Source organism: Anser brachyrhynchus, assembly GCF_964034855.1.
Source record: "Anser brachyrhynchus genome assembly, chromosome: 12".
Lineage (NCBI taxonomy): Eukaryota > Metazoa > Chordata > Aves > Anseriformes > Anatidae > Anser > Anser brachyrhynchus.
In genome coordinates, this window is record NC_137707.1 from 12,164,043 (window position 1) to 12,188,456 (window position 24,414).

The 24,414-nt window shown below is 44.0% G+C and overlaps 2 protein-coding genes across 12 annotated transcripts in view; one reads left to right on the top strand and one right to left on the bottom strand.

Moving 5' to 3' along the window:
• Window positions 1-1,386, bottom strand: part of RANBP10 (RAN binding protein 10) — a 77,483-nt gene extending 76,097 nt beyond the window's left edge. Inside the window, exon 1 of the mRNA XM_080552570.1 lies at window positions 1,258-1,386. The gene's annotated coding sequence lies outside the window, so the exon portion shown is untranslated. The remainder of the gene's footprint in view (window positions 1-1,257) is intronic.
• On the top strand, window positions 134-23,041 carry TSNAXIP1 (translin associated factor X interacting protein 1). Of its 11 annotated transcripts, none has more exons than XM_080552559.1 (16): window positions 134-158; window positions 1,573-1,661; window positions 3,502-3,614; window positions 4,975-5,098; window positions 6,453-6,546; window positions 10,308-10,504; window positions 11,689-11,824; window positions 12,644-12,813; window positions 13,723-13,882; window positions 14,168-14,298; window positions 14,945-15,073; window positions 16,666-16,827; window positions 17,825-17,934; window positions 18,769-18,892; window positions 19,237-19,347; window positions 21,243-23,041. In XM_080552559.1, the coding sequence occupies exons 2-16, from the start codon at window positions 1,611-1,613 to the stop codon at window positions 21,465-21,467; spliced, it is 2,037 nt and encodes a 678-aa protein (XP_080408685.1). In that variant the 5' UTR covers window positions 134-158; window positions 1,573-1,610; the 3' UTR covers window positions 21,468-23,041. The 11 variants fall into 11 exon arrangements, with proteins under 11 accessions (XP_080408685.1, XP_080408684.1, XP_080408678.1 ...); XM_080552558.1 differs by lacking the exon at window positions 134-158 and adding an exon at window positions 230-268; XM_080552552.1 differs by lacking the exon at window positions 134-158 and adding an exon at window positions 275-1,187.
• Window positions 23,042-24,414: the final 1,373 nt, after the last annotated feature.

Sequence of the window (24,414 nt, forward strand, 5' to 3'; positions counted from 1 at the left end):
CCGGCGTCCGTCGCCTGCCTCCGCGCAGGGGCCGAAGCGGCCGCCCGGCGGGGAGCGCGGGGGACGCCGCTCCGCCGGCCTCGCCCCGCTCCCGGCCGCTCCGCAGAGCCCGCGTCCCGCGGGGCCGGGGCCGGGCCGCGACGGCGCCGCCGCGCCTGGCGAGCGGCAGCAGGCGCCGACGGGGCACCTACGGCGGCAGGCGGGGGTCCTGAGGGGCGGGGGGGCGGGCGTCGCCATGGCGACGGCTGTAAACAGGCGGCCGGCGCCGGTGAGGGACGGGGCCGGGCGCGGGCGGCGGCGGCGGCTCGGGGGGAGCCGGGCGGGGGAGCCCCCAGCGGGCCGTTGGGGCGGCTCCGCCTGGGCCCGTCCCGGGGGACCCCGCGCTGAGGTGGAGCCGAGGCAGCTGCCCGGGGCTCTCCGCCCTCCTCGCTGCCGTCGCTCCCCCGCGGGGGGCCGAGCGGACGCGCGGCGGTTTCAGGCGGTCCGAAGGGCCCGAGTCAGCCAGAGCGGCGGGGCGCTCTCCCCGGGGCGGCCCAGGGGAGCGCCCAGAGGGGCGTCCGGCAGCGGCAGCGGGGGCCGGGACCGAGGCAGGCCCTGCCCCTCGGCAGTGCGGAGCTGCTGGGGGGGTTTGGGGGGTTTCGGGGAGCTGCGGCTTGAAGCGGCCGTGTCACAGCCCGCCAGACACCGCTGCCGATACCTGGATACCGAGCCGTGTCCGACCGCGTTCTGCCAACACCGGGACCACAAATTCACTGACATCCCTTAGATTGCTTTACCATGTTCTGGTGACGCTCGTTTTCCCCACAACACGCGTGCAACTGTATGTTTACTTGAAAGGCCTTTCGCTTACGCCTACCCATGTCTAATCTTAGGAAAGACTAGAAAGGGTGAGAGAGTGGTCGCACCCTGGAACAGGCTCCCCAGGGACGTAGTCACGGCACCAAGTCTGTCTGAATTTAAGAAGCGTTTGGACTGTGCGCTTAGTCACATGGTCTAAAATTTTGGGTAGACCTGTGTGGTGTCAGGAGTTGGACTTGATGACCCTTTGGGTCCCTGCTAACTCAGGATATTCTATGATTCTATAAAGACAGTTCCTGATTATATTTCTTCCATGCCTTGCCAATTCGATTGGCTGCAGGGTCATCTGCGCTTGGCACTACTACCAGCCCAGAGAACCAGCTTTGCAGGTACTTTTGGGACCCCAAGTCCCAGCTCTTGACTCATGGGTATCATTTTTCCAGCTGTTTCTAATCTCACCTCTTCAGATGACCGATTTACTCAGGCTTGTCCAGCTGCAGGGTTCAGCTTGGCTGCTGTCACTGGGACAGTGAGGGAAGTACCCAATGTTGTGGTGGTTTTCAAATAGCCAGTCCTGGAGTTCAGCTGTACCACAAATCTTTCCATCCGTCCCTCTGTGTACATTAATCTGCCAGATATTTTCGTCTGTCAGGCACTGCATAATTGGCTGCTTACTTTAGGTATACATCAGCCAGATTCTCAGTCTTCAGCTGTATATTTAGTTAATTCTGTATGTTTTGAAGATGTTCTGTGTTCTTCCCTGCTGTTGCACAGGACCTCTTGAATCTTCCTGTGAGATTGCAAATTGCCAAATGCATATGAACAGTCTGAAACCCATCCTGCCAAAGAAACAGAAGACTCCGGTGAGTTCAAGAATTCCAGCGAAACACCCAGCCCTTACCTAATAGTGAACTTTGGAATCTTGCTGGAGGCCCAGAGATCACCCAAAGCTATTAGGAAGTCAAGCAAATTTTAATTATTTTTGTATTTTGTTTGAGAGCAAAGGGGGATGGGAAGGGCAGAAGCTGTGTGGTGATGCAAACTCCTGTATTTCAGATTCAGGTGTCATCCTTGTGAATTAATTACAGGAGCTTTAAGGGTGGAGGAAAGAGAAGAGGAATATAAATGTCATTCTTGGCTGCAACAACTTGTGTGGACATACATGCCAAATACTGCAGCCAGAATTTGACCCATATAGTTTAAACTAAGGAAAGAAAGAAACCACAAGTTGTTTAATTGCAGGCTAAAAGCATCTTACAGCCAACAGGAACATCTGCTCCATAGTATGCATCAGTCTTAGTAAATAAAATAAACTAGTATGGAGAAAAAGTATATCCAAATTATGAAAAAATAAATCCTAGAAACACGTACACCAACAAAGTAATAATGACTTTTACAGACCTTAACCCCTTCATTTTTATTTTGGAGTTGTTGTTTTCTCTCATTAGCATTTTGGTTGTATTTCAGGAATGTGCCACTTCTGTGACAAGCTATTGCTACAGTAATACAAGGACTTTAAGTATTACTCTTTCCCTAGAGCTGGGACATTCTCTAAGCATTTTTCTCATTGGACAAAAAAAAAAATCAAATCTCAATAGATTGGAATCCTACTGTTTCTCCAATATAATCTTCATGCTTCTTGCAGTGAAAATCAGGCATTTAAGCTTCTGAGCCTTTACATTTAACTGTTTCAAGGCTTAGTCAGTCTGAAATTTAGGTTTTGAAAGTGAAATCTCTGGCCTCAGACTTCTGTTGGCATATTATTAATTTTCTTTTAAAGCTTACAGACAGAATAGGAAAATATTTATGTTGGACAACATCATACTAATTATTTGGTTGTCCTAATAAAATAGAGCAATCCAGCATAGATGTCTTTTTTTTCCCCAAAAAGAAATACCAAGGTAATTCCAAGAGAGAAATTAATTAACAGACTCCTAAGATTAACAAGATTTTGCTTTCAGAAGAATCATAGAATCATGTAGGTTGGAAAAGACGTTCAAGACCATCAGCCTGTCCTGAATCCCATCAGTAGACCATGTCCCTTAGTGCCACTAAGGGCAGAAATTAGTTTCTGAAAGAAATTTCATTTATCACTTTTTACTGTTCATCAGAGATGAATCTGTTCCTCAGACCTTGTCTTCATTAAGTTCTACACAGATAGAAATTCAGCTGTTTGTGTAGGGTCACCAACCTGCATTTAAAACTCACAATCCACGTGAGTCAACATTGCTCAAGACGCCCTCACTATGGGACACATACTCCACTGCAAAGCTCCCTAGTGGAAACAAGACCTCAGTCAAACCTGTTCTTTTGGTTTCATCTAGATTAATGCAAGGTTCTGATTTGTGTGGTGCTTTAATTTCCCAGTGCAGATCATGGAACCATTTTTTACCCAAAGAGATGAACACTTTCCCACAATCATGTAGTCTGGGCAGCATAGCCACCATGAGACGTGCAGAGGTGTTTAAAAAATTGTACTAGTGTGGGAAGATGATTACTTCAAAGAACAAAAAGTTTACTTGGTTTTCAGGTGTGCTCACTTCTGGCTGAGGAGAGTTTCGGTATGCCCCTCTTCTTTCTGTTCCACCGTACTCTTATGCAGTTGTATTGATTGTGAGGCATCATCAGGGGTATTTCAACCTCATTTTGACTCTTTGTTGTCTTTGTAGTGCTCTTAGAACCTAATCCTTTCTCTCTTTTCAGTCTTTTCAGCTTTCTGCTAGAGGCCATTGGTCCACATGGCCTGCATTTGCATCAGGGCAGACAGTCCTAAAGAGTCATAAACCCTGCTGTGCCCCAGGGGAGAGAATGTCTAGGTAAGCACAGCTAATTCACAGGATAGCTGGAAGCAGTTCTTGAAAACCATGAATTTACAGAGTAGGGTCTCTTCCAGCACTAGTGAGAATAGTGAGGTTGGGATATTCCACAAAGCTTGAGCATAACAAAAAAATATTGTTGGTTCTGACTGGTAGCTCTATAGGAGATGTCAAATATTTATGTAATAGCAGTCACGCTTAGTATAAACGTACCAAGAAATGCTATCATTTAATGATTCACTGACCTACATTTCATAGGATCCTGTCAGGGCCCTGACTGCCCCAACAGGCTCCACAAGCTCTTGTCCAGTCCTAGACGTTTGGGTGCCTGGGCTCAAGACAAGTCCTGATATGGCACGGCTGGGTAACCTGTGATCAGGTGTGAGAAGCCTTCGCTTAGGCATGTTCGCCTCTGTTTCTTGCTTGAGCCACGTTGCAGCCATGTCTGTCTTGTACCTTGCCGGCCCTGGCCTGCTGACTTGACACCCCAAGCTTGGCATCGGGCCTTCCTCATGCCTGCGGTGATCATGCGTGATGATCACTGAACTGCGAATGACCTGGGCTACCATCAGGGGACCTGCTCTGCTTCTCTTGTTCGTGTCCTGTTGGTCACTGTTGCTGGTTGCCTTGTGTCACCCTGGGGTCCCAGCTCACCTGCCCTTGTGGCAGACGCAGCATTGCTCCTGTCTCTCCGACAAGAATCAAGGGATTCTGAATCCAGGGTCTGAGCTGGGTTACAGCCACTGAGCAAAGGGTCCTCCAAGGAGGCTTTTCACAGGTCTGTCTCACGCCTGAGCCTATTCCTAACCCCTGATCCCCAGATACAGCTCTGCCATCACAGAGCTCCAAGCCCCTAGGGTAGGGGAGGACACTGCAGAGCCTGTTGGTGTACTCAGGGCCCTGACAGACCTGCACGACAGCTGCGAATGGTACAGTAAGGATAGCTGGACTTTTTGGTTTTAATTCTCTTTTTAATGTAATAATGAACTATGCATGATGGCATCCAGCAAAGGGACAGTTGGCCTAGGACCTCAGGAGATGTAATAAGTTATCAGTACCCTTTTGAAATACTTGTTTTCCTTGACCTCTTTCAAATTATGTAATTTGTGTACATTTATTCTTTTCACAAAGAAAAAACTCACTTGTCTTTTTATACCAAAAATTATCATGAAGGGGAAAGCATACTTTTAATACTAACAGCAGGATGCCTTGAATAGTCTCCTGCTCTTTAGAGGAATTTTAAATTATCCACTGTACATTTCATGATTTTTCCTTACATGAGAGAATATATTAAGTACTACAGTAAAAAAAAAAAAGTTCTGTGAAGATATGTGTCTTTTCTTTTCCTGTGTCTCTGCAGCAATAAACAGGCCCTTCTTACCATTCCAAAGCCACGCTACTTGGAGCAGCTGGAGTCTTACTTAAGGAAAGAACTGCAATATCTTGACCTAACTAAAAGGAACTCCCAGGAACTGAGGTTACAGGTCTGATACAAGATTCTGTTGACTTGAAACAACGTTCTGAGACCGGTTATCTAAACTGGTCATCCAAAGGAAAATAGACGGGAAGAGTATGCACCTCTGAGTAGTACTGGATAAGTGGGTTTGCAGCTCACGTTAGAGAACTTGCTCATAAAGCAGTTTATATCTCATGTTGTAGTTTATATGTTGGGTTTACGTGTTGTTGAGTAGTGTACTTCACATTTTCTGTAACTGTTCCATTTTCAAATCAAAGGCCAAGTAGTCAAAAAGATAGTAATCTAAAGTGGGTGTGAAACAATTTACTCACTGAACTCCTGAAGACTCCTGCCCAAACCCATAAAGTGTGTAGGTTCCAAAGTTTTCACTGTAAAATTCTCATTCCTGAAGTTACGTTTCTGCAAGTGACAAGAATGGACTCTCTCATCCAACTCTTGCCTAAGCATAATCAGGATCCTCCCAAATTAGTAGTTTCTACTGTGTCTGATCCTGGGGGTTTGTTGTGTTTGAGAACATACCTACTGAAAACCACCGCTTCAATTCAAAACACAGAGTAGGAGTACTCCTGTTTTTGTAATATCCTGCAATTAGAGCATTTACGCAGTGTGGGAAGTTTGAATTGGATTTTCTCTGCATGAATTAATTCAAATTCTCATTCCCAAGGGAATCCTGTAGCGATGAGGAAAGAAAGTGGTATATGGAAGAGAATGGAGAGAAAGAGTGACTAATGGCAAGAGAAAACAGAGGTTTCATAAATGCGTTTATGCTTTGAAAATATTTTTGACTGTCTTACAAGACATGTTTAATTGTGCTTAATAGTGAGGTACACTCAGTGAGAATATTACCTATCGCTAGTGAAGTCTTCCCAAGGCCCAGATACAACATGGGAGTCCGACTGTCCTCTCTGAAAAAGATTTACTTGAGAAGGACGGCATCTGCACAGCGAGAGACTGTGTGCCTTGAAGAGCTTTTCATTTAAGTAGACAAAATAGGCAACAAAATCAGCAATATGATCTTGTTACGTATCTTTAAAATTGGCCATATTGTAACTTGAGTTCTAGTCAGTTCTATCTGAAGAGTAGCATTTTCGTTTTGGAGCTGTGCTCAGACAGACTTGATTAAAGCTTTTCTTTGGCACTAAAATCTCTTCTATCATGCTATGGCGTCTGTCAGCATTGGAAGTAACTCCACCTGCGCATGACAAATTTGGGACTGTGGACCAAAGATGGAGAGACAAAATACAATGCAGTAGCAGTATTTTTATACTTATTCTCACTGTCATGCCATTTGTGTAAGACAACAACGATCTGAATTCTGAAAAATGTGCCACTATTTTCTCAAGCTCTCTTCCTTCTCTCAGCCCTACAGAGAGATCTTTGAATTCTTCATAGACAACTTTAAGACCTACAAGCCCTTGCTGTCAGCTATAAAGAATGAATATGAAGCTACACTGGGTAAGCTCTTGAACTTTAACTTTGGTGGGGGAACACTAATGGAGATGTCTTATACAGCTGATAAGTTCTGTTGAATATATAGAGAGAATAAACATTCTAAAAATATTTAGAGAGAGAATAGTTCAGTGGAAGGGATCTACATATATGTCAACTGGTAAAACTATCTTTCTGGCCCATTAGTGGAGTCTTCCTATGGCCCAGATATGACATGGGAGTCTATTTCCTTCATACATAACATAGTTGTTTGTTTTTCTAAAATTTATCAAATTTTTAGATTTAGATTTAAGGGTTTTATCTTTTTTTTTTTTTTTTAATTTAATCTCCACTACATAGGCAGCTCAGGCAACAGCAATGTCTCAAGGTTTTTCTGGAACAATCATGTTTACAGTGGAGTGTATCATACTAATATATTTGGATGCACTTGTACCGGTAACTTGAAGCTTGAATTACTCCCAAAGCAAGGCAGGGCAGAGAACTGAACTGGCTGTTCCCTGTCCATTCTTAGTGTGCTTTAAACTTCTCTTGGTGTTAAGATGCCACAGTGATACCAGTACTTTGTAAACAATCAGAGGGCTAGAAATAGACTATAACCAAGAGCTCATTTCACATTAGGCACTGAGCAGCTGTCAAATGTCAACAGTTTTCTACCAGGACAGTCTCTTAAAGGACATATACTGTTTATCCCAGTACCTGTTACCTGGGCTACCTAATTACTCATTGTAGGCAAAAATCTTTCTTTGCACAGTGCACTTCAGTCAGGTAAACGAGTCAGTATTAATCATTACATAAAAACATTTTTTTAACTATCAGTTTCCTTCCAGAACTCTTTAGAAAACATTTCTTTGCTTCAGATCCCAGAGAGATTACTGGTGTCTGTGCTGCAGCCTATATTGTACTGCGTTCTGAAGCTTTTTTTTTTTTTTTTAATATATTTAACTCTCTTTTGTATTTAAGTGGGGTTTTTTTGACTCCTCCATATTGCTTGGATGTGGTATTTCCCCCTTTTATTCTTTGAAGTCTCCGGAGATGCAGTAAAATGTATCCTTTATGATAACTTTAGTTTTTGGAAGAGACAAAAGCAAGTGCCTTAAGAGCAGAAAGTATAAAAGAGAAAAGGAACGAAATTGACTGATTTGTAGAACTGTTCTCCTATTTATCTTTATTCTTAAATGATGTATGACTGCTTAACAAAAACAACTTTTTAAAAATCTATGCAAGGTGTCTCTTCTGAGGGCTTCTAACATCAGAAGTTTTATATTCTATATGTAGTACCTCAGTGCAGTGCCTACATACTTAAGGTGAAGCTTTGGAGCTGATAAATGAGATTGCTTAAAGAGATGTCTCATCACTCCACCTAGCAAGCATGCTGTGTCTACAGCATTTCAGCTCCTTTTGAAGCAGAACCTAAACCCCCTCTATAACACAGCATTGTTTTTCTCAGCCAACTATTAGCTTTTTGTCTGAGTGATTTAACAGCTTTATCTTGCTCTTTTTTCTGCCAGATTCCATGCTAGCTTAGACTGTGTGACATTGAAGGTGCTCAACACTGCATCCACTGCTGGTGGGGGTTCTCCCTATAAATCTGCTAGCATTAATGCATATTCCCAGTTCAGTCAGAACAATCTGTTTTTAAAGAAATAAAAAATAAAAAATTAATTAAATGTTGTCCTAATACTGTACTGCTTACACTGTATATTTAGCTGCATCATTTTGGCAGCACAAAGTCTGGAGTAGCATAGCTGAGCACACAGACCAGAGAAAGCAGCAGCCTCTGATACGAACAGGGATGTGCAGCCTGTACTGGCTGCTTGCAATTATTTGTCTTCTGCCAGAACTGGACATATGACCGCAGCTGTAGCTCTTTTGGTTGTTAAGGTTGTGCTGAGACAGCACTGAGTCTTTCTTGGCATTGTTTCTGGAGTAAATCCACATGAATGTGAAGATATTAAGCAGTATTTGAGAAGTAGTACTGTGAAGGAGAGCTATCAAATCCCTACAGCTGTTAGCTTAATCTGAGATAAAGATTCGGTTTTGGGAACTCCTTTTAGAGGAAACTGAGTGACAGGGTAGGTCTTCACAACAATGTTATCCACAGCTGCATCCATTTCTTGATTAAAATTATACTGAGATTGCTATGTCCACAGAGGCTTCACATCTGCTCCTCTGTGCTGGTAAGCCATCTGGGCACATTCAACAATCCTGTACGTGCAATGAGCTGTACCACAGCCTGAATTCTTTCCAAGTGGGAGAATGTCTCTCCTTTCTTGGCATGAGTTACAAGAGGTCATCAGAGAGCTAATGTTCTTAAATGGAACTGGCCAGCATCCACACTACAAAATAATCACTTTGGCAGTCAACTAGTTATGCTCAGTCTAACTTCTGACATACTAGGCAGCTACAATTAAGCATACTGTTGCACTTAAAGGGGTTTGCTTGTGGTCAGGAGCCAGTTGTGAAACACTCAAATTACACCCCAGAACAAGTTTGCTGAAGTTTTAACATGGTGTTCTTAGCTCACACTGAGTACCCAAATAGTACGGTGGCAGAATCCCTATGCTAATGCTCTAATTTTTGCTATCTCTTGGGGAGCTGTCCTAGTACAAGTGGAAAGAGTTTTGAAAAACCTTTGGTACAGTTATAGTGCAGGAAGGAAACTCACACCCAAGTATAATAAGAAAAGTAGTTCCTGTTCTTAGATTTATGTATGCATTTTAAGTTTTAAAATACGGGGTTTGTTGCACAGTATTTATACATGAATACTAATATTGGGTTTTATCAAGGAGAAAAAAATCTGCAAATCAGATTATTGAGCATCCGCCAGCATTTCTACCCTTCTGTTCAGAAGAGGGTATTGCTGTGTATACCTTATTCAGCAATCAAAACCTTTGCCACAGCCTTATTTGACTCACACCATATCCTGTCTTTAATCATTTTGTTCTCCTGGTGGACTTCCATCTAGTCATAAAAACAAGCCTCCACACAACGGAGATGGTGTCAGATGAAATTCTACCATGTAACAGTAACTGGGAATTGGGACCCAAGTCATGCACCATCACTAGTCTCGCCGGATATGTATCTTAAGGAAAATTTTCAAGTCAAAGGGGAAATAGCTGCGACTGAAAAGTACAAATTACAGCAGAGAAAGCCAGTATGTCCATAAGTTCTTTACTAGATGTACTGATGAGAAATGCAAAAGAAGTTAGTGCATTCCTGAATAGAGAGGAGAACGTGCAGGCATGTTTGTAAACAAAAGGTTGCACAAGACCGTGAATTTGGAGACAAGAAAGCAGATCAAAGTTTATGAAGAATGTGCCTTCACAAAAGATGGTAAGCTACTAATTACTAGCTGTCTTTAGCTCCATATGCTGCCTGTGCTTAAACAATGACAACTTCCCACCTAGTGAAAGATGAAATCACCTGTGCTTATTATATTGCATCAAAACTGTAAATACTCAAGAAAACAAAATAAAATACTGTTCATCCTTCGTTTTCCAAACCATGATAAACAGCATTAACTAAAACCAGAAACCCTTACATAACAATGCTTATGAAGTTCATATGCACAGCTAGATAAATGACAGAATATCATCTCAAACTACATTACTCCCACTCCTTAGAGGCTCACCAGGACAGGCAGTAAAAGCTCTATGTTCACTCCCACTTCCAACATGCACTGGTTTCGGGTTGAACATCCAACATCCCAGCTGAGTAAAATTCAGGCTTTGTTGCTCATTGTGAGAACCCACCTCTGCTTTCTTTAGCTCATCAGAAGGAGACAATTCATGCCCTAGAACCCCTGAAGGCTATGGTCGCAACTGTGTCTGAGGAGTGCTCCCAGCAGATACTGGCACTGCAGGAAAAGGAGAAAGTTGAAATAAATATGTTAAAGCAAGAGAAACAACATTTGTTAAAGTTTATTGACAACATGAAGGAAGAAAAGAGTTCTCTTCAGACTCAGGTAAATTAGACTATGAGTCAAACATTTCCCAGCTTCAATTAGATGTATTTTATACGTCTGATCTCTTGCCTCCCAGCCTCTCATCCTTTGATGTCAGTAGTAGTTCTGGAGTGGGCACTGAGCATCTGGCATACTGGATCTGGTATGGTAGTTGATACTGGATCTCAGCCAGCTCCAGAGAACATCCTGTTCCCTTGGGATGGGCTGTTCTGCTGCTGTCAGAAGTCTTCACTTGTATCTTGTCCCATCTGGTTCTTGCAGAGTCACATTTAAAGTGGGGAAGAAAATTCTAGTACTAGCATTTTAAGTTCTCACGTAAAAGTACAGGTACTCTTACAACATTGTACCTTTAGCATCTTTAAACCTGTATCATTCATCTTACTGGCAGTGAGTTACATTGGTATCTACTGACGAGATTATTTAAGTCTTTCCAATTTAAATTGTTGGTTTATGCAGGTCTCAAACAGTTTCATGCCCTGAGGCTGAAATAATACTACTGCTAGAGAGCAACACGAGCAGGGCTGCTCTGTGAGGAAGGATGAGCCAGGAGCTGAGGGTGATTTTCACTGCAGTCAGAGCCACGACCCACCAGGGCAGTCTCAGAGCGCCTGAGCAGGGGGCTGCTAAGTCTTCATCAGCAGTTCCAGATGAGGCAGTTAACCCCAGGATCCAGCCATGGGTGGGGGGAAAGTGAAAGAACACCTCGATTCATTCATTCCCTATGTAGCATATAAGGTAGGCATCAGCAGTGGCAGGATGTGATCTTGTAATGAAATGCACATCATGGGAATAATTTTACACATAATCCCAGTCCATAGAGTTCCAGATTTCTGACAGTTTTGCCTTTGGGAAGAGTAGCAGCTTTTTTTCCCCTGCGTGACCAGCAACAGAATACATTACTGGGAGGTTTTTCTAGATAAAGGTTTACAACAGAGAAATGGTGTAACCCAGAGCATGAGACGTAGGTAATTCACTTTCTAGAAGGCTAAACACAGATGGAGCACTCTTCCACACACTTCTTCAGAGTTTGAATCCTTCTGTCATATTTCCGTCAGGCCATCCTTTTCTACAGCGTTATCTCTCGCCCACTCTCCTGCTCCATTTTTCCCCACTTTGCATCCCTTATACCACTCTCTGCTCCTTAGGTTCTGCTCCTGATCAGTTCAAGTCTCTGTTTCCTGCAGGTGGAGCATCTGCAGACGAGCGTAGCTGAGGAATATGCTCGCTACCTCAATGAGTATGGTGCCCGCAAACTGCTGCTAGCAAAACTGAATGATATGCATAACGAGCAGCTGAACATGAAACGGCACCAAGTCCAAGGTAGGGAAAGTGGAACCTGTCCTGCCCAGAGACCCAAGTGCATACCCATGCGTACAGTGTTAAGTATCTCTTCAATACCATCAGATATGCTCCGATTCTTACAGTAAGCTAGACAAATTCATAGACAAAATATCCATAAACATGTAGGCAGGGATGTACCTCCCAATAGTCTGACCAGATTCAATAAGCCGTTACTTGTATACTTGTATGGTCTTACTTAGCATAACGGGTAAATTGAAGGCAGGAGCTGCCCAGTGCAAAGGTTCTTTATCTTTTTTTTTTTTTGACTCCTGGGCCAACAGTCAGCACGTCTTACCCAGACACAGCTGGCACCTTGATGCTTGTCCACAAGGATGAACAAAACTGCTGAAATTCGGGAGCCAAAAATACCTTCATTTATGCAACTTACTGGCATTGGTGGCACGGAGGTGGTAGGGACCCTTTCAGTATGCGACCTCTGTTGATCCACAGTCTGGCTACAGGCACCCATCATCCTACTGGTTCACACTCACTGGCTACAGCTGTTGCATCTGCCTAAGATTCTCCCGGCCTGTGCTCCTTTCCTTGCTAACGAAAACCAAGCCTGAGCCTCTGAATATATGTACGTGTGTGGGAGAGGAGGCAGGACGGTGGCTGTGAATGTAAACACTGCAGTATACTCCAAGACCTGCAGTTCTCTAATAATAATACAGTCCATACCTATTCAGCTTTTGTGGTCACTTTGTAGGGTTGTGAGATCTAGGGGCTCAGTAGATGATTTAGAGAACTATGACTGCAGTTTTACTATCATGAGTTTTCATCAATGGCTGTTGTTTAAAGATGTCAAGGGTGAAGATGTGGTGAAGTTAACTTTGGCATTAAAGATAGCTCGGCAGGACCTCACAAAAGCCCAGTTGAAGCTGAATGCAATGATAGCAGACTATGGAGATGTTGTCCCCCGGAGAGATTTTGAATCACTGGAGAAAAAATACTCTGATTTACAGCAGGAGGTGAGCATAAGCTCCTAATTTTCAGGCTGTACCACATGAATGCAAACATAATGATGCTTAAGTATTCAGGTTGGGATCGGGATTTCATAAACCCAGAACTCCCATATAGGCACATCTTTGTTACTTGTACATTAAATACATGAAAAGCCACTATTTTCTAATCCCTTAAAGCTCACAGTCTTTTGGTATCACAGACTATCTGAACAGTCAAAATCAGTACACCATCACAAACCTTTAGCATCAGTTTTAACTGAATTAACACCATAAAAGCAATAACAGCCAAAGGACCACCAAAAGCCTGCAGATCACAGCTTGGGAAATACTGTTTGAAATCATCATATATATACATAAATTAACTAGGTTCATCTCACATACATGGCACGGTTTTATCCAAACCACAGCTAAGTAAAACTACCGCTGAGCTGGACTATGAATGAATATCTATCTAGCTGGGTTTTTGCCTTTTCCAATAGTATTAAATGGCTTTTTTACCCTACTGCAATGCCAGGGTCATCAACCCCACCACAGAGCCAATCAATGCAATTTCCAGCTGTGATAGAAGCGGATGAGGTTCCTCATGTTGCATCTGTTTGATGCCTTTTCAGAATAAAGGTTTGACTGCTTAGCTTACACATCTTGCACCTCCACACAATGCCATGTCGGACAGCAAAAGGATAACAACACAGGTGACTAGGATAGGGTCTGCTTCCAACCCTGCAGTGGCAGAAAGGCAGTGGTCCCACAAACTACTCTCTAGGAGGAAGAAAAAGAGAATCTAAAAGCAATTAGCCAGGGATTGCTCTCCATAAATCCGTGGACTACACTGATTGTTCACCTGATCTGTCCGACCACAGAAAAATTCTGTTGCTGTGGTTGGTTTGTTAAAATCCTTCCTTCTGTGTGCTTTAGATGGAGACCCTAAGGAAGGATTTTGATCAGCTCCGTAAGGAATATCAAACACTGTTGGAAATTCAGAGAGAGACTGCAGAAGAGCGAGACAACTTCTTCACTGAACTGCAGCAAGCTCAGCGCAGTTGCACACCCCGGCCAAACTGGGCAAAGTGTTCAGGTGCCACCTGTATTCTGCTCATCTTTAACCACTTTGCTATGGTATATTTCTTACCTGCAACATCCCATTTTCTCCCAGGCTTTTAGTGAAGCAGCCTGAGAGAGAGAGAGGAGAGGAGAGAGAGGAGCTTGCAGAGTATTCCATTTTGCCTTAGATATTGTAGGAGACAAACTGGATGTCTAGAGATCTGTATCTATTGTAATGCTCCTCACGGATTCTCACAAAACCAGTACGCATAAGCACATTCTCCTCTTGTAGCAGCTCAGGTTCTTTTTGCTCTTGCAGAAGTGATTCCTGGCGGAGCTGACCGGTGGGGCTGCCTGGCTGAGGGGAAGACCAGCGATCAGCTAGTGGATGTGCTTCTGGAAGAAATAGGAACAGGACTGCTACAAGAGATGAATGTCTTCCCTGGATGGGTATGTGCAAGCTTTCTCTTCTGTTTGTTTCCACTGAGAATAATTGGTAATACATATCCTTTAGGAAAGTGGCAGAATTGCTTTCATGGCTGGACTTAGTGTCTTCAATGCTCACCTTCCCATTAGTGTAACCATGGAAAAATTTAAAGCTGGAGAAACTCAGTTGCAATAGAAAAGCTGAACTTGAGAGTGAGCATGTTGAAGACAGCTGAAGTAGCCACACATTGCAGCGATGCTACATGAATCATCAGACGTGCAGGTAATACTAGTGGGCTACAGCCCCTTACTCATTCTCCACTATATAGCGGAGTCAAATTAACATCTCACCGTCTGCAAATACATTACACTAGTGATCAGGTATACTCGAAACTGCCTGGACACAACAGAGATTTTGTCAATCAAAAATCACTTGTGAACTAAGTTCTAAGTAGTGTAACTGGGGAGCAGGCAACGTGGCTAGTGCAGACCCCACATTAAGCAGGTTCAGCCTGGAGTAGTTGAGACACACTGCAGAGATGCTGTCTTATAATACTGGAAATGAGAGCCGTACATGGCTCTTTTTAAGGGCTTTAGACACTAAGAACATGGCTCTGGCTGCCAGTGCGGGGAATGCCTTATCTCTATATGTTTCTTTTCCATTACTTAGGGCAAAGGGGACAAGGTTCCCATATACCTCAGACATGAAGGTGAAGTGAAGAACAAAAAGCTGACTAAGAAGGATGTGGTGAACATCCTGAAAGACATCTGGAAAGAGAAAATTGCACTAGAACAGCAGGTTTGTCAGATGTTCTTTCTTTGTAAACAGCATTTGCTGAGACAGTCAGCCCAGTTGGAAGATTTTGGGAAGCCAGGGTCTCACCCATGTCCTGCCTAGGGCTTCATCTGCATAAAGCTGCATAAAGCATTTTAAGAACAGCTTCAGCTGGTAATAACCCTGTGGCCTGGCAGGCCTCCTCAAGGATCTGACTCATTAACTATGACATTGTCACGTGGATAGCTAGACTAGCTCCATCCTATGCCTAAAAGGCTTCTTCTGTAGCTCCCGCTCCAGGGACAGCTGAGTACTCATGGCGTAGCTCATGCCTAGTCACCACTGCAAATTCAGAAACATTCAGGAGACCAGAAGTCAGCACCAGTTGCTTTGATGTACAGGGCTGAAAACTACAGTGGTCCAACAGCTGCTGCAAGAGCAGCTGAGGTGTCCCTGAAAAAGCCACAAGGCAGGGTGCCCAGGGGAGGAAGCATTGCAGTCACCCTGAGCTAGATCAGCCATGCTTTTGAGTCTGAAACCTTATCAGTTGGTCTACCAACTGCTGCTATTCTGGGGTGTGATGATAGCATCCTGGTCTAGAGAGAGCACCATGACTATGCAGTGTCTGTTCTTAGGTAATGGATGCATTAGCAAAATCTGTGCAGCCAAAGCATGGCCAGGTTTTCTTTTTTTATGGGCGGGGGGAGGTAGTTGATTCTAACCCATGCCAAGCCATTATTAAGGTCCATAGGGTTTTGTGCCCATGCCAGAGAACAAGTGGCAGTGACAGAAAAAAAATGAGGAAGGACTGAGAAATCACTTTTATCATTAAACAAATGACTATGAAAGTGCTTTGGTCTTGTTACACACACACAAATACTTCCCTCTTCTTTGGCCAGGGCGCGTTAGGAGTGCAGGTGGAGGCCAAAGGGGTGAGGTGTGTTCTCAGCCAAGACAGACATTTGGCTGCCTGCCTGGGGAGATCAAGACTCAGCAACAGAAGAAAAGCAGCTGTTTCAGTCTTTCTGCGTTAGGGACAAGTATAATACCATCTCCCCAGATATCGGACGAGCCCTGTTACTGTGCCTCAGTTATATGAGAGCAACCTTGAGAGGCAGAGCCACTTTACAGGTTCCTTCTCTCGAGCCAGAAGCCTAGAAAGATCTCTGAGGTCAGCCCCAAACAGTTTAATGTTTTCTATGGCAGCTGTCTTTTCACTTTCAGCTTGGTTTCCTAGGGAAATAAATAGGGATGTTGCAATCACTGTCTGGCTTTACTTCTCTTCAACAACCACTCCAGGTCTGAACCCCCAAGCCGAGCTCAGCTAAATCTATAGCAAGTTCTTATATAATTCACAACAATAGGCAGGAGAAAAGAGACTTTATCAGTATTCTCAGCAACAGAAGAGCTTCGCTGTAACTTCCACGTTCAGGCTGTAGAGAATAAACCTAGCAGAAACGTTTTGAATGACCTAATACTGGGGAAGACTCCAGCCAGCACTAGGCCTGTTAGCAGAGGTCCACAAAAGACACAACTACATGCAAACAGCTGGAATAGAACTGGCAAATTTGATTTAGCTCTGCTGCTTATGGGAGTTGCTTGCTTGTTATCCGCAGACAGGGAAGCGACCTGTTCTTCCCGAGTTCTTTCTCAGCTACCTCCAGAGGAAGTACGGAGACACCTCTGCCATGGAATGGTCTTACACCCTGTATGAGAACATGCGACTCTGTCCATCAAACCACGTCATGAGCTCATTCTATGACATACTCACAGGGAAGGTAGGCAACCTGCAGCCCAGTGCTGCACCTCTGCCCAGACATCCTCCTGTGACAGACAGAAGGCAGGGGAAGTATTCCTCTGCAAAGCAGCTTCACCGCCCACTCACACCCCTAGGAAGCTGCACTTCCTCATGACAACAAAAGTCAACACTAGGACATTACAGATGGGAATTCTGTGTGAGACGTGGCAGGCTATTATTACTCTCAACTGAGCTCTAGAAAACCCCATTTCTTTCAAATGCTTTAGTCACAGCATAACTACTTTCTGACGAGGGGCTCCTGTTTGCAACACTTACATACACATTTTTCTCCATAGGCCTTTTCTGAAAGTACTCGTGATCTTTCCCTATGCAATTTTGTGAAGATCACTAAACTGCAGCATCACGCAAGCCCTGGCAACCTTGCTACTGCTTCCCAGCACTGCGTCAGTACTGGAGAGCTCTAGCCACACAGGTCTTGTCTGTCCAGCTCCTGTGTCATGAAGACATGTAGCTCCCCCAGGTCCTCTTCAGGTGCTGCAGCTGCTTCTCCCACCCTGCGGAAATCTTACAATGGCCCTACTTATGTTTTTCTTGGAAATGGAAAAGTGGCTGGGACAACGTGCAACCACCAAAGCAGGGAAACAACAGCCATTCTGGGAAACTGGGCTGTGCATCCGCATCTGAGGGTTTAGCAGCTGCTGTGAGGTGTGCTGGGGTAAGCCTCAGCCATGGGCCCCCATCATCAGAACCATTCTCACCCCTTGCCCTCAGAGCTCCTGCACATGACTGTATGCGAACTGCTTAGGGGCAAGTTGTTCAACAAGGAGCCATTGTGAACAGCCACCTGCAAGCCACAATGTTGCTTGCTTAATTATTTGTAAATCACTAAACACACCTCAAGTAGAATTTTTTGGAAGTGAGTGCAGTCCTTTTGCAGTTTTGCTTCCCTTTTGAAGGTAGTCCAAGGGACAACAGATAAGGCAGTTACTGATCTGTGAACCTTCCCTGTTTCACAGGTAGGTGAAGAACAATACCATATCCAGAATCAGCTGATTTCAAACCTGCAAAAGGAGCTGGCTGCCTGCGACCCCTCAAACAGTGGATCCCTGACCAGCGAGCAGTTCAGGCAAGAGGATGACTATTGCCCACTAAGCTCTGCCCAATATGTGGTGCATGCTGGATGTTGTGATATGCTGAGTGTGTCTGCTTTGCTTATCCATCAGCACAGCCAGGGGAGCAGTTTTTCTCTTTAAAATTCTTGTGAGGACAGCTGTAGCAAGCAATACTTATTAACTTCTGCATTAGGTTTAGAATAATGTGAATACTGCAAGTTTTGAGTAGAGAATCTGGAGATACCTGAGAATAGATGTGGAGCACTTTACACATGCAGAGAGACAGGCTGGCAGTATCTGCCCCCTGCGAGGTTCCCTGGGGAGCTGTTTAAGAAGCTTCAGAACCCTACACCGTGCTCCCATGAGCTCCTAGGACACGTCACAAAGCATTTCTATGAATTTCACTACAGGTGCAAGATTTGTCAGTCTTCTCTGTTGATCAATCACGTGTGCTTTTTTAAGCGATAGGTAGATAAAGCATTTCTTTGGGCTGTGGCACAGAAAAGAAGCAGCAGCCATTTCCAGCACTTCAGCTGGGAACACAGCTCCAGTACAGACATGCTAGCTACCAGCTAACTGATGCTCACATTGCATTCGTAGTTTCCCAAATGGCTGAGCATCCAACGGTCACATGCAGCCTAAGCTCTGAAGAAAACAATTCCCTTGTTTTGTTATCTGAAGGTGCATGTACTTCTTGAAATGCGTGTCCTCTTAAAAGCAACTAATTTTTGAAGATTTGGCCCATGGAATACATGCATACTCTTGTAGCCTAAAACACTGCCAGCCATACTGGCACTCGTGAACTGCTCATACTGTAACAGCATATTGTGTTGCCTGTCTCCATATAGGATGGCTATGAGGGAAGCTTTTCCCCTGAAAAGACAAGATTCAATCCAAGAACTCATTGATGCAAGCAGGTACAAGCTAGACTGCACTGAAGAACTCATTGACTACAAATCCTTATTCAAAGAAGTAAGCTGATGTTATCTATGTTGTCCTTTCGACTCAGATTTAAGCAAAGGACTTAAGTTAGGTTTGTCAGGTTAACTAGGTTTACCAGACTACCACAGCCTGCAGTGCTCACCACAGGCTGTAACACCTGAAAGTAAGCTGCAGACAACTGCAGATAACTGCAGTACAAGTCTGTGCCTTTTCTGTGATAGGAGTTTTCCCATATTTTCTCTTTATTTACACTTTTCACATGAAAATTCCGTTTCTAGGAAAGCTGAGTTATTTTAGCATACAATGGGGAATGGCTCCTACTCAGACTGGGAAGAACACATTTTTAGTACTAACATGCTTGTAATTTCCTTCAGGATGAAGAGGGGAACCCTGAACCTTTTGTTGCAAAGATCAGGAGTCAGTACATCCGTGAGAAGCAGGAGTATCTGAGAGAGCTGAGGAACAACCTAGGAGATCTAATGCAAGTATAAAGGGAACAGGCTGATGGGGACAATAGATCAGAACAGTGTGTGCAAAGAGAACCCCCCAGTGGACACGAGTGTGTGGCTACTGCAGGGGCTATCATAAGGTCCCAGCTGTAAATATTGTGGTAGATATGAAAACCTGGCTAGGCCATATTATAGAAAATGCTGAACAGTGTCAGTCTGTGACCCAGAGGACTCCCAGTTCACTGACCAATTGTATGGGGTGAGCAAGGTAAGCAGATGTAGGCAATGGTAGCAGACTGGGACCCCGGCTCAGCCAAAATACTTTTCAGGAGGTTACTTGGTTGCTGAACTAAGTAGCACTCCCAGCTTGCTTCAGCCTAGTTAAGTCCCCTAGGGCTTGTTCCCAGCCTCCATAGAGGACAAGACCTGTGGAGGCAACAGGCATCAGTGAAGGTTATTATAACTTTCTCGCCCACAGTGCTCAAAAGCTGCACTGGCCTCACAGACCTGCTGCATCACATGGCTGGGTATTTTCTTTTCGCTGCTCATCTTCCAACTCCAGGATGAGCTATGCCCTTCTTCTTGTCACCCCTCTAACCTTGCTGTGCCCATGCACTGGGTCTGGTCTTGAATTGCTCCTGTGCCTGCAGTGACACCACAGAGATGTTCAAGCAGTGCAAAGGATGAGTCCCCTAACAGCAATGCTAGCATGGAGAGAGGCAAGAAAGGAGCAGGATAAAGATCCCGGAATCCACCAGGGGACTGAGCATCTATGGCACACTATGCACACTGCTGAAGACTGAGATGAGCAAGGGAAACCATGGTCAGACAGGAGTCTAGGCTGACAACCAGGGAATCAGAGGGAAGCAGATAAGAGAGGGCAGATGGGATCAACACATTAGACCAGGCAAAAAAACTGTGGAAAGGCCCTAGTGGAGGTCAAGAATAGAGATGCAAGAGTGCTGGAAGCCAAGATGGAAGAGGAGTAAATGGGTGGAAAGAGCAGATAGTGCTGGGAGCCTCCAAGTAAGGAGGAACATTTGGGGAATGTGGATTGGAGGTGCTGTCAAGAACCCAGCCGTCACTGCAAAACCAGACTAGGGAGAAAAGTAATGAGTCAGGGAGAACAGCAGCATTTGCCAAGGAGTGGGAATAACAGCAGGAGATGAGGTGTGGAAGGGTCAGAGAAGGAACTGAAGGTGCGGAGGGTGACTCAGGATGAGAAAACTAACAAGGTGAGAGTGAACAGGCTCACTGGGAGCAGCTATGGGAGAGCACAAGGCAAAGCAGAGGCAGAACAGACACAGCCTGTAAGGGATATGGCAGACAGTGAGTAGAGAAGATTGCTTCAGTAATTGAAGTCTGTCTGTCGACATTCTTCAGCTCTCCAAAAACAGCAGTAAAATCCTGTATATCCTCAGAGACTGCTTCTGAGGAATGAGAAAAACAAGCAGGACTGACAACTGCAGACTTGAAGGTGAAAATCAGATAAATAATTCCACCTGAAAACAAGACAAGCAACATGTAGTTTCTGCTTAGAGAAGTCTTGTGCCAGGCACCAATCAACGAGGATAACACTGAAAGCGAGTTAGATGCCCAGGAAGTTAGGTACTGACAAAGGTGGGCACTGGATTAACAAGGGAGAATGTAGGTGTGTAACAAAGGGTATCATAAAGCAAAACAGAGCAGAATTAGAGTCTTTCCAGGTTACCAGAAATCTAACTTTTCCTAATTTTTTTCAGCTTGAAATTTAGTACTTAACTTTATTACATGCATATAAAAAAAATACTAGTGAAAGCAGAGATAATATCAAAAGGTATCTCTGCTCTGCATTTCAAGCAAAGTGGATCCTCACTGTGGCACAAATACATAAACATTCCTTTCACATGCCACAGCACAGCAAATGACTAAATTGTTCTTTGAACAGAGAGGTGAATGCAGAAGATCTGAAGGCAGCCTTCTGCACGATTGATCCTGATATTGACGATCAGACACTAGATACCTACGTTGGCCTGGCTTATCAAGTTGGAAGAGAACAGACAGACCAGGAAGTTGTGCCTGTGGACACTGCACTGGAGAGACTACTCGCTGGAGATGTGAGACGAGTAGGGCCCGCAGCCAGGGAAGAAAGCAAGACAGACTGTGTAGAAGAGTAAGGAGACTTCCAGTATTAAGAATAAATAGCCTGTTTGATCTCCCGTTTTTGATACAAAGCTGAGCGTCAAAGTTACTGCATTAAATACCTCTTCCCATGTATGTAGAGAGACACCTAATAACTAACAGCTAAGATAAGCTAGTTTGAACTAGCTGATCAGATGCACTTTCAGCTTAAGCAGCAAAGCCCTCCAGTACAGTTTTTCAGCCTACGCAGTCATTTCAGCTCAGCAAGACTCGCGGGTAGAGGCGGCCTGATCCCCACACAGGACTGACATCCTCAGGGCGCTGGGGCACCACTGGGTGTTGGGCTCTTTTGTTGATGATGCAGTGACTGTGCTTCAGTCATTACTTGAACCTGTAAGCTTCTATCAAAATCAAGGTTACAATGTGGCTGCTTTAGGGTTTTTGCAAGATAGGCCTTATGGTTGGTTCTTGGGCTCAGAGAAGGGTTTCAAAGACACATTTGCAGAGTAAGGTGCCATCAACACAATCCCTGTGCAAGTGAAAGGCAAGTTCAACCCAACCAGGTTTGCTGTCACGTCTTTCCCCACGCAGATTTTTATCCTGATGTAGCTGCTGTTGTCCTGTATGAAGTCACTTTGAAAGAAATTCAAGTGATGCCTTGAGAGTAGGTTTTACCAACTCTGAGCTGAAAAAATAATCCTAGTACAGAAACATTGAAATCTGCTTCTTGCTTCAATGAAGATACCACACGAATTTTGGTAACTGTCTTTCCAACCACTGACATCAATTAATCTTTCCTGTTCGTTAGTGCCCTCCCTCTCCAGCGAGGGGAATAATACAGGTTCTTGAAACTAAAACCCCGTTGGAAAGAGTTCTGCTACCTAAATTGCTGAATAAGTGGAGCAAACTCAAGCCCATTATTCTCATAACTTGAAAAGCAAGAAAGGGTAAAGCTGAATTCAGAAGATGCCTTCCTAACAAAGCGCTAGTTTCATGAGCATTTGCAAAGGGATTCCTGCAAATACTGATGGCATTTGTAAACTGGAAAGGAATCATAGCCTGCATGACAAAGTAAGTACCACTGGGTCTATGAAGTCCTTGGGATTTATGCCTTGAATACTGAATTTGGTGCTATGTACTTCCAACTCAAACTGCAAAATACCCAAAATGGAACTATAAAAGCACTGAAAAGGGAAATGTATCATCTAGCTAGAAATCAAATGCCCTAACTGCACATATCTCTAGGAGTATTCTGAAAAGAGTAGCTGTTACACGAAAAAATTCAGTGCATCTATAAAGAGCAGGGAATTTAAACACAGAGGATAAGTTTGGTAGATGAACATCAAATTTGCAAAGTTCCTCAAGAAAGCAGCTAATAGGCAGAGAAAGCACAGGGCTACAGAGAGCAAGAATCACTTGTTTTGCTTTACCCAAGGACTTTAGATTACAAAAAGTTAAATACGCGGTCCTGTAACCAGCAGTTCTTTCTTTTGTCCTTCCAGTTACATTATTAGCACATTAAAGATGGTAATCTGTCCCTAAAAGTCTTGAGTTTAGTTAACTAGAGCAACAGAACACTTCTCAACAGAAGAGAGAAAACAGATAGGGAATCTTACCTCTTCGTTTTACAACAGGAACCAGCAGCTTCCTGGGAGGTTCTCTCTATTCTCTCCTTAAATGCTCTTAGGAAAACAGGGTTCTTGCATGTTTCAGCAACAGAGAAAAAAGAAGCTGGAAACTTCATTAATATTTCAGATGAAAATTTTCAAACTCTGGCATGCCAAGCCCCAAGCACACACTAAAAAAGTCACATAATGGCAGAAAATTAATTTTAAAAGGTACTAATTTTGTAATATGTCAGTTAAGACAAACTGTTTCCTTGTGACTATTGAAAAAAATCCCCATCTTTGCTATATTAATAGAATTGCTTTAAAAAAAACAAAACTTGAAAATGACTGACCTTTGTGTCAGTACTGCCTGCCAAAAAAAGACTTGAACTATAATTGGCCTTCATTTCCTTTAGCGTTGTGCAAAGCTTGTCAAACTTGCAAACGTTGCTGCCAAGAGCTGGGTTGGATTTCCAGGAGTCCTATTAACTGTACCATTTGGATCTCCAATTTCAGACACCTGGGAAGCTACACTGCACTTTTCAGGAAGCAAGGCTTCCTCATGGATCTAAAAAGAGGGAAAACAGTTCCCAGTAGTTCTAGAACATTTCTACAATGCAAGGGAAGCGGGGAAAGAAAAGACGCAAAGGCTGTTACTCCACTTCTTCAGTCCAGACATATTCAGTGTATTGGAAAGAGCCACTGGCACGATGTTTGACTGACCCCAGCTGGCAGTGCTGACTGTGCTCAGCCCCACTCCATCTGACTTAAGGATACTGCAAAGCAGCAGCCTTGAGCCATCCCTTCCTCACAACTAAAAATTAATCAATTTAAAGACTCAAGTTTTTAAGTCAAATTAAACTATTTACAAGCTTGAGTTTCCAAGTCCAAGACAAAGCAGCTAATAATTAAGGGGAAAAACTATTATTTTTTTCTCTCTGAAAATAAACAGTTTAAGTGTCTTACCTTGGGAATTGCAGACTAGCTAAATAAACGTAAGGCATATTAGCATGTAAAACAGGAAAAATGATGTTCATTCCTCTGAAAATTGTATGCACAAGGGTCATTCTTTCCCAGCTTGTGAATTGTTTTTAGAAAGCCATCATTCTTTGCACCTTAAAAATCCTCTGATGTGGCTGACCTCATTCCTGCTGTGGTTTAGGTTCACTATAAGCAGTAAAATCATATGCAAGGATTTTATTTCTATTGTCTTCCTACATGTTTGGCAACATTCACTACGGAGCAGCACTGATCAGCTGCTCTGTGTAGCAATCAACAAACTGTACAAAAGCACTGGTGGAAAGCTAGGTGGCATTGGCTCACCCTGCGAGTAAAACAGCACAAACCACACGGGCGCGTCAAACACGCAGAGATA